The 10,964-nt window shown below is 38.7% G+C and overlaps 1 protein-coding gene across 1 annotated transcript; it reads right to left on the bottom strand.

Annotated features, from left to right (window-relative positions):
- Nucleotides 1-938: 938 nt before the first annotated feature.
- tlx1 (T cell leukemia homeobox 1) lies at nucleotides 939-8,553 on the bottom strand. The gene is made up of 3 exons (XM_071912634.1): nucleotides 8,100-8,553; nucleotides 5,030-5,231; nucleotides 939-1,149 (listed from the first exon to the last, which is right to left on the bottom strand). Exons 1-3 carry the CDS (start codon nucleotides 8,551-8,553, stop codon nucleotides 939-941), a joined length of 867 nt encoding a protein of 288 aa, XP_071768735.1.
- Nucleotides 8,554-10,964: the final 2,411 nt, after the last annotated feature.

Genomic DNA, 10,964 nt, shown 5'->3' with positions numbered 1-10,964 from the left:
ATGTAGCATTTACCTGTAAATTCTAATTCTAAAAAGAGACATATGTATTTTTTTTTAGCAAATATCTTTTTCTTTGTTTTTATCAGAGGCCTTCCAGCAGAATGTGTCTAAATGAATGATGTCAAAATGATAAAATGGCAATATAGGGAATAAATAAACTCAATTTGATGCCTATAACCTGATCAAAACTGCTATAAATCATCAAATGGGCTCATGTGCATTATGTCAAGTGATGTGTCTGATTATATGTTTGAAATCAATGCGTACAAAGGTGCTAAAACAAGTGCTCTTATTTTTCATTTGAGTAAAAAGTCCATTAACATTGCAGATAAATATCGAAAGGCTCTGTGATGGCAAAGATGAACAGACACATTTTTTTTTTGTCAGACATAAAATATGAAAATATGCTGTTTTGTGAAACATCAAGTCCCTTATAGGTAGCCTATAATACAATAAAAGTCACTGGTGCCCTGCTCCTCTGGAGTCAATTTGCAAAAAGTTTCTTTGTGGGTGTTATGGAGCGAACGGTTCTTCGCGGTGCCTCCGAAACGTTTCCAGGTGGAAAAGTCTGGTCTCTTGGAGGGCTGAGGCGTGGAAGGAGCCCCGAATAGATCCACATCAGACCCCCGTTTGATAAGAGTTCGTCCTGAGGGAGCCCGTCTGAGAAGGTGTTTGTTGTTAGATGTGAGTTAGTACAGAGTTAGATAGTCTATACTGTAGATGGGGTGAAAACCACAGTGCAGAGAAGGAAACCTAGAATCATTCATATACATTCTTCCGTTGTGTTAACGTCTAGTGAGCTGAAATAACAGTGAAATCTATTCTTCATTTTGTGCTGCATGTGGGCCCCCTGGGACCCCCTTCGAGGACCCCCTTCGAGGACCCCCTTCGAGGACCCCCACATATTTCTGGGTTGAAGTCCATGCAGGAGAGCTCCTCTACTCGCAGGCGGACACGCTGCTGATCTTGCCGGTGTTCTCGGTCCAGGGCTGCAGGTTCTGCAGGGCGAACAGGGAGCTGTTGTGCAGGCACAGCGGGTCGGGCGTCACCGGCTGGTTGATGGTCTTCTGGAAGGCCTCCTGCTGCAGCTGCATGAGGATCCGGTTGGCCTGCTGCCGCTCCGCCTCCCGCTCCTCCGCCGTCTGCCGCCTGCAACACCGGCGAGACTCACTGTTAGATGTTGTGGTAGGCAGCCTATGTTCTATACCATGAGGACAAATCATTATAATATTCCTGTGATATTCTATAGGGGATCGAGTTTATAGTCACTCTTCTGTGGTGCCACTATAATATTCCTGTAATATTTCTATAATATTCCTAGGGATTTTCAATATGACCTCAGTATTTCATGGTATTTTTGATATCCTATGGTATCACTATAATATGCTTGTAATATTTCTATAATATTCCTCATTGTGACCTCATTGTACTTCATGGTACTTATAATAATAGCTTTATTTATATAGGACTTATTAAAAACAGAGTTACAAAGTGGTTAAAAGAAATCAGAATTAACAACCAGAAAAAACAACACAAAGGATGGAATTAAAACAACATGAGACACGCAAACAAAAAGAACATAAAAGAAAAACATTATAGTATTTCATGGTATTTTTGATATCCTATGGTATCACTATAATATTTTCTATAATATTCTGTGGTACTCAGTAGTGAGCTTGCAGTCACTCTTCTATGGTATCACTGTAATATTCCTGTAATATTTCTATAATATTCATACAAGGACTTTTAGTGTGTCTGTGGTATTCAATAGTGAATTTATAGTGACCTTATAGTACTTTATGGTATTTTTGACATCCTATCACTATAATATTCATATAATATTCCTGTATGAAGTTTTAGTGTGTCTGTCAATAGTGACTTTATATAGTGACTTTATCATAATTAATAGTATTTTTGGTATCCTATGGTATCGCTATGATATTCCTGTAAAATGACTGTAAAATTCCGATAGGAACTTGTGTGTGTGTGTGTGTGTGTGTGTGTGTGTGTGTCGGGTGTGCAGGGGTTACTAAATGCTGAATTTTACAGTGACCTTATTATACTTTCACTATAATATTCCTATAGGAACTTATAGTTTTCTGTATTTGTATAGTGTCCTTCTAAAATGTATTATAGGATTAGTTAGTTCTTAGTTCTTTTTCATATGTGTCATAGAGGAACCTTTTATTTACCGCTTGCATATTTTCACTTTCACCCCTTGGGGAGATGCATTGTTAAGAAAAAATAAAAATAAAAATAAAGACAGTAGCTCGAAGGCGTCAGTGCAATCGCCGAGTTTTTCCTCGCGGCCTTTTTAGAGTGTTTGGAGATACGAGGTCTCTGAAGGACGGAGACGATATTGGAGTTTCATTGATAGATTTCTGTGGGCCTTTATATCCAATACAGCTGCTTTTGCTTGATGTATTTAAACAGCCTATTCTCGATTTGCTTAGGTAATCGGTAGCCTTATCATTGCTGAAAGAATAATAATAATAATAATAATAATAATAATAATAAATAGGGTAAAATAAAAATAAATAAATATAGCCTAATAAATAAATCAATACATTTCCTTCAAACAACGAATGTATTTACCGATGTTGTCCCATTACAATTTTTTTTTTCAAAGTTATTATTTTTTAATAATAAAAAATATTAGCCTAACTCTAATTTCTAATATTAAATAGACCTAATAAGTGGATGATTATCAACTTTGAGTGATAAATGCAGGTGTTGGCCATGCTGTAGCCTAATAAATGTGACAAAGGATGTAAATCACACGTCAAATGTTGCCGATTTCCCTGCCAATTCTATTTGATAATGTAAAAATGAATAGGCTATTCACCAGCTATAAATAGCGTCATCTACACCTATTACCCGTGTTTAAATTTAAACCCGATTTTGGTCAGATTATTCTTTCCTTTTTCGATTGGTGCGCAAATTCTTCGCGCATATAGGCTTATTTACGTCCAAATACAATTTCTCAAAATTATTTTAAGCTGTTTAACAATTCCCCAAAATAGCCTTCATGATTATCAACTTCACAAGACAAAATGCAGCTCTATGCCATTTTTCTTTATTTATGAAAACAGCTTGTATTAAAAAACAATTATAACGGTGAAAAATCAGGTTTACATCAAATCTTAGGATAAACACATGGTAATGAAGTGCAGATGATCCATAAACGAGTCCATAAATCCATAAATCGAGTAGAACTAATCGGAATTTGGAGGGAGTTTTAGTTATTTAACAATAGACGAATGTGTGTGCAGTTATTGATTAAATGAAAATGTTATCGTGGCCTTTTCTTCATCGTCATTTAACTCAACGCTTGTCTGAATGGTGTAATGCTTGGCGGAAACTAGCCTACTGTATAGGCTAGAACAAAAAAAAATACTAAAAAAAACAAAACAAATAAGCACTTTTTTTAATCAACCAACCTTAGAGAAATATCACCACGTGTCTACTATATTTAAAGGTGTTGTGTGCTTTCATGTACCTAAGCCAGGATTGTATTTTGCTCTTTTTAAAGATGTACAATATTTATTTATCTGTGTGAGAGCTTTTTTCTTTTCTCCTGGTTCATATTTTGAAGGCAAAAACTATAGACTATAATAACATACAGCAGGAGTTCCCAAACCCTTTCATATCAAGAATCCCAAAATAGACTCCCATTTGATGAGATTTTGTCCTAAAGATTTTTGTTGTTAGTTATGATTTAGTATTGGAATGAATAACTCTCTGTAGGCTAGCCACAGTGGGAAGAGGGAAACCTGTGATGAAAACAGTCATATAAATTCTCCAACTGTGCTAACATCAAGTGAGTGAAATAATAATGAATTTGAAATATATTTCATTTTTTTGCTGCATGGGGATGCCCTGGAACCATCTCCAGGACTTCTGGATGTCCCCCGACACCACTTTGAGAACCACTGGGTCTATCCGCCAAGAAAAGGGTTCTTCAGTGGCTTTTTGGATAGGGTTAGTGGTTCTATATAGAACCATAACAACTGTTATTATGTATTATTTAAAATAAATAATAAAATTGTATGTATTATTAAAAAAAATGTCAAGTCAGGATAAATAGCCCAGTGTGGGTCTTAAAAAGTTATTTTCATACTGCTGGTTTGGAGCATTTATTCTTAAAGGGTTCCATAAAGGTTCTATGTAGAAATATATGAGCATGGTGCTGTAAAGAACCTTTCTAAAATGGTTCTCTATGGCACCAAAGAGGTTGTGGAAGAGGTGTGAGGAACCATATTCTGGTACTCTATACTCTTGGTTGTTAATGGTCGCAGGAATATTTTAAGGCCACTTAGGTCCTGACCTTTGCACTCCTCATTTTTGGTTGCTTGCAATTTTTTTGGTGATCTAGGAACTGAAACATACAGAAGAGGATTAGGGCCATATGTGAAAAATGTATCTGAGATTAATCACAGAATTCTGAGAATAAAGTCAGAAATCTGAGTTTAAAGTCAAAATTCTGAGTTTAAATCAAAATTCTGAGATTAAAGTCAAAATTCTGAGATTCTGAGATTAAAATCAAAATTCTGAGATTCTGAGATTGAAGTCAGAATTCTGAGATTCTGAGATTAAAGTCAAAATTCTGAGATTCTGAGATTAAAGTCAAAATTCTGAGATTCTGATATTAAAGTCAGAATTCTGAGATTAAAATCTAAATTCTGTGTTTTGACATTAATTCTGACTTTATTCTCAAAATTTCAGAATTCTGACTTTAATTTCAGAATTCTGACATTATCCTCAGAATTCAGAGATTAATCTCAGAACTCAAATACATGTTTCACATGTGGACCTAATCCTCTTCCATAGCAACATTCTACTGTTGCACTCATTCAAAGTTATTAGAGCATCAGCTAAATGCCTAATGTAATGTAAAATGTAAATACCAAATATGTTGTCTCCATCTGTATTGACACAATCTGGACACATTTCTATGCATGTGTTCTTCTGTCTGTAGAAACAGCTAGCACACTGCAAAATGTAAAAAACAATCTAAATGCCACTTCACCTCCATTTGGTGCGTCTGTTTTGGAACCAGGTTTTGACCTGGGCGTCGGTCATCTTCAGGGCCTTGGCGAGGGCGGCGCGCTCGGCGGAGGCCAGGTACTTCTGCCGGTGGAACCGCTTCTCCAGCTCGCAGATCTGCAGCCGAGTGAACGATGTCCGCGGCTTTTTCTTTTTGGGCGGCGTCCGGTTCTGGTAGGGATGACCTACACGCCGTGTTACAGTGAGGGGTGAGAGAGACACTGGGTAGGACAGGTAGGGAAGGAAGGGAGGAAAGACAGGACAGGGTGGGACAGGGCAGGACAAGAGAGGACAGGACAGGACATGATACAACACAACAGGACAGGACAGGACAGGATACGACAGGACATGATAGAACACAACAGGACAGGACAGGACAGGATACAACAGGACAGCACACAACAGGACAGGACAGGACACAACATGACAGGACACAACATGACAGGACACAACATGACAGGACAGGACAGGACAGGACAGGACAGGGCAGGGCAGGGCAGGGCAGGGCAGGGCAGGCCAGGGCAGGGCAGGGCAGGCCAAGACAGGGCAGTAAAGGAGAGAATAGAAAAGAAGGTCAGGACAGGACACAACAGGACAGGAGAGAATAGGACAGGTGAGGACAGGCAGGGCAAGGAGGCACAAAATCAGCAAGAGAGCATCAACAGAGCAGCAGTAGCAGCAGAGCATGGGCATCAACTGGGCATGGCAAGGTGTACCTTAACCTTAAATGAGTCCAGATTTGATCTGGCAGGTTTTTATTATTATGATGGAGAGCAAAGATCAAGCAAAGATATCACCATAAATAAATAAAAATCATACAAGGGGAGCATTCAGTGTTGATATCCTATGGTATCACTATAACAACGTTCCCTCTAAACTGATAGTTTGGTGACCTGATCTGTAGCACAAGAAAATCTTCATTAGGCTTGAATTATTATAGAACCCTTTTTGGTGCTATAAAAAACCATTTTAGAAAGGTTCTCAATAGCACCGTGCTCGCATGGTTCAAAATAGGACCTTTATGATTCTGGAAAGAACCATTTAAGAATGCATGAAACGCTCAAAATCAGCAGTATCAAAAGAACTTTTTGAAGAATTCTGATTTAGGCCTACCAGTTGTTTATTCTGACAAATCGGATGGTTCTTTGAGTCATTAGGAGCCCTTGAAGAACCCTCCTTTTTCTGTGTGAAAGTCTAATAATTTAGCACATTAGCAAAATATTTTCCTGTCTGTCATTAGTAATTGCACCACTTTGTCCCCAAATTTAGTCTATTTATATAAGTGGTTTTGGTGGCAATTGAAACTAGACGCAGGGATTTTGCCATACAGCTAAGCTTGGGGTTTGGTGAGATGACGCCCCTGCAGCACAGCAGCTTTAAGAAATACCAGAGATACAGAGATAGACTGGGAGAGGAAAGCTACAGCAGGTATAGCCTAGCTTAAAAACACCTGAAGGGATCGCCTATGGATCAAATTTCCCAGTCCATTACATGACACTGACACTGAGGGGAGGCGTTTCTTATGAAATGTCAAACAACAAAGAGTAGCTACGAGCATAGGGCTACATTGAAGCAATAATAATACACAAAGGGAGTGATTCGGCCTCCTGACAATATTTCACGCTAGGCCTATAGCACAACCTCAAGTGTATTACAGCTATTATACAACAGTTATATAGGCCTATATAAAAAAAATAGGCAGGCAAACAGTCAGTCAGTAAATAAATAAATGAATAAAAGAACAACGGAATAATCAATTTATTACTCCGCCAACAAATGTAGGTCCCCAACTTTGATAGCAATACCGAAAGTGATTTTGAAGTCTTGTTACGACTTGCTGTGTGTATTTTATTATTATTATCTAAAGCCAATAGCAACTCACGTTTCCCTAATCCTTGTAGGCTATTTAAAAAGCTTACATCAAAATCATCGTAGGCTACAGTACGTGTGAATGTAAACAAAGCGGAGTGATATTTTTGCAGTGAGGTGTTGCTATTGTCGTGAGATTTTGGCTCTCAGTGAAATGCCTCTCACCCAAACATAGCTACTGAACTAACTCTAATGGATTTTACATTTCATTGTCTTCTTAGTCGTTTTATATTTAGGACCAACTTGCATACTCAATAAGCCATTGCAAATGCAGCCAATACACCGTGCGTTTATTTTTGTAGGCTTATATAAATAGGCTAAATCTTATTGCTTCTTTGAGTGGGTATTTAAAAATGATAAACAGAAGCATTTTTTTTTTTTTATCGTCGCCGTCAGTTGAGTAAAATAAGTCCAAATTTGATCTTGGTAGTTTTCATCATTATAATGAAGATCGATGAAAAGATCAAGCAAAATTGCCAGATATGTTTAAAAGCACTTCTGAAAAAATTCACATCAGGGGAGCATTCAGGAGCAGTGTTCCCTCTAAAGTGATAGTTTCTTGACCTATAGGCTATTCGTTTACAAATGTATCACATTGACCAAATAATAATATCTTGTCAATCTCTACGTGTAGCCTAACAATTTATCACTGAAATAATCACTCACAAATAATAGTTGTCAGTTATCAGTCAGTGCTCCAATATGTCCCCAGAAATTAGTCTATTTATAGAAGCAGGATTGAAAGTTTTGGCAGCAAATGATATTAGATGTAGGACTATTAGATGTTTCGGATTTAGTGAATTGACGCCCCTAATTTTCACAGTTAAGCGAGGCTTCTAGCAATGTCGTGTTGAATTCAACACTTTATAACAATGTATTTTCAGGCATGTAGTAGCCTACATCATGTAAAAACAAAAACCTCCTGCATGTATATTATTATTATTATTATTATTATTATTATTATTATTATTATTATTATTATTATATGCCTTTTTATCATCTTTTTTCACATTTTAATCTGAGGTAGCCTACCTTAACTGAACGCATTATCAAGGCCTCAACAACTAGACTAATTTTTTCTTTTGCAACCATGGTTCTACACGGACCCATACATTATATTATATTATATTATATTATATTATATTATACTATATTAGCCTGTATTATAGCCTAGTATATCCTACCTGTGAACCTGTCTTTGGTGTACCGTCTGTTGCTCTCCATCCAGGGGAACGTCAGTCCGGTCAGGTTGTTGAAAGTCCCGGTCACCGGCGGTACGGAGGAGTGCCCGCCGCTCAGCGGCCGGTGCGCGGGCACACGGATGACCCCGGCAGCGTTCATGTTACTCCCGTTCATGTTCATGCCCATGTTCATGTTATAAGCCCCGCCGAAGGAACCAACCCCGCACGCGCTGCCGTTGCCGTTATATCCGCTGTTACCGCACGTGAAGCCGCCGCCGCTTACCCCGCTGCTCGCGCTGCTGTTGTAGGCCGGGTGTCCGTAGTCCGGCTCGTGCATCCTCGCGCCCAGCATGCAGCTCTGCTCCACGTTGCTGAGGATCTGGTCGATGCCGAAGCTGATGGGCTCCACGTGCGTGTGCTGCTGCAGATGCGCCCCTATTATTCCTATGTGATCCATGGCCTCCGCGAGCCCCGCGCTCCGGCGCGAGGAACAGAGGTCCACGCGCCGCTCCCTGGACTCTTCTGTCTGGGCTTCTTCGGCTCGCACTCCGGTCGTTATCTAGTGAGTGTGGGCGCGCGTGTGTGCGTCTATGTATGTGTACGCATGCAGGAGAGCGAGGCTGAACTGAACGTGCCGGCTGTTTGTCCCCCCCCTCTGGTGCGCGAGGACATCAATCAAACTGCCAAATAGACAGCGCGAGATTAAGACCCAATTTTAGGCCTGGAAACTCAATTGGCTAAAGACTCCATCAGCTCTATGAAGGCGTTATGGCACACTTCATAAAACACTGATTAACAGCTGGAGAAGATCAATAACATAACCGTCGAGGATTTATGTGGTTTAGCCATTCTCCCAGTGGGGGAGTGCGCGCACTAACACCACAATAATGTTCAAATTAGTTCATTTTATCATAAAGCTTTAGCCAGGAGCAGAACCTACAGACACAGCAAACGTTTGCAGCTCTCCATCCCTTCTCTGCTGCTGTTATGCCAGACTCCCTCCATTCCTCTGGCTGTCTAGGTTTTTATGCTGGCTAGAGCTTTACAATAAATCAGATAATTTAACATTATTTTGGTCGTATTACTCCCCATTGGGAGTATCTATTGCAAGTGCTGGCGACCGTACACTTTTAACAGGTTTTAACTCGACTGCGAAGACTCCTAATAATCTGTTTGGGTTTAGAATCTCTTAATGTTTTTACACGTTTTTCAGTACTGACAATAAAGCCAAGAATTAGCCCACAGGCATGCGATATACCATTATACAAATGTAGGCTATAATTTGCTGAGCTATATGATTACAGTCTTTATAGTGATTGTAGCCAAAACAGCTTATTCATTTCTGAGCCTGTTTCATTGCCAATTAATTCTCATAGTCAAACAATGAAACAAATTAGCCTGTATAATTTGTTTTAATAGGCCAAGCTGTAAAGATTCAACCGATAATAGGCTACAACTTGACTTCACACACGGAGTGGACCAACAGAAACAAAGGACATAACAAAACTTTGGAATTATGGTTCTGAGTTCTTTTTTTTGTTTGTTTTGCTTTCGTCTAAACTGAGTTAATCACCTAAACCTATTCTGAGTGTCCATTAAGGTCTGCGTGGTGTGTATTATTATTATTTTTTTTAAGAATTACTTTTGAGTCTAATTTCTAAAACAATAGGCCCCGTCTCCATTTAACTCAGTGGATGCTGAAACCTTTGAATATGTCAGAACTATCCTGAAGGCAGATAGAACCGCATCATTCTAAGATCACGTTATTGTTACAATATGAGGTTATTCATGTATGTATACTGAAGCAAGTAAATGGCACAGCTCTATATATTGTATTTCCCTATATATGTCGTCAACTCTTGAAAATAGATAACGCCTATAGTTTCCTACAACCTGCTATTTTGACCCAATTTGGTAAGAATAAAAAACTTGGGCCCATTAAGAATTTGGCCTAATGAGCTGAAATTTTAAAAACATTAAATCACTGCAAATATATTGATATTTAATGTATTTATTCTTATGGAACTAGAGCCATTATTAATTCATGTTCAGTGGTGTTATTGCTACAAATACTGACGCGTTTTAATTAGCCATTGAGGGAACGGCGCTGCGTGTCGTGATATTCTTCTATTATGTTTCATGGCACCTTCCCAGACCTAAAGCGACCCGAAATCCCAAACTTCGAGTTGCTGATAGTTTAATAATACAAATAATGCAATGGCAATTACTTGATATTATTTTCTTTACAAATTATTATTAATGAATCTGAGAAATGATCAATGGCTATATGCAACAGGCTATAAATTAGGGAAATATTCGTTGTACCTATAACAAATTGATATTGCTTAGTTTAATCGTAGATCATAAATAACTGGTGGCATTTTGTACAGATTATTTCCCATTAGTGATATATGCACAATAGTCTGGCTCCTAGTATAATCTAACAACCATTCCAAGACACAAAACTATAAACTCCAAAACAATTAAATGAAAAATTAAACCATGTGGGTCATTGATTTCCTCTCCTTCTAAAAGCCACTGGGACTTAATTACTTAACACGGGGCATTAACGTATTAATATTTGATACGGCTTTTACCAGTTCTCATTGGCCAATTGACCGGCATCAAATTTTAATGCGCGCGGTAGCCTATCCGCGCACTTCTGCGGTGCGCCTATTCGTTTAAATTTGGACCAATAATGAACATCAGGGACTTTAAAAAGCGGGTAAATTATTGAGATGAAATGCAATAGTCTGCTAATGCAGTGCGGCGCTCAGCCACAAAACTTCAGCTGTGTTTAAAAAGGCAGCTGCAGTCAAACCATGTGCACATTTTCCCATTCACATGCATATCATGTAACCGATCAAA

This window comes from Centroberyx gerrardi, chromosome 15 (genome assembly GCF_048128805.1).
Source record: "Centroberyx gerrardi isolate f3 chromosome 15, fCenGer3.hap1.cur.20231027, whole genome shotgun sequence".
NCBI lineage: Eukaryota > Metazoa > Chordata > Actinopteri > Beryciformes > Berycidae > Centroberyx > Centroberyx gerrardi.
Note: the sequence above shows the minus strand (reverse complement) of the source record. Positions and strands in the feature narration are given on the sequence as shown.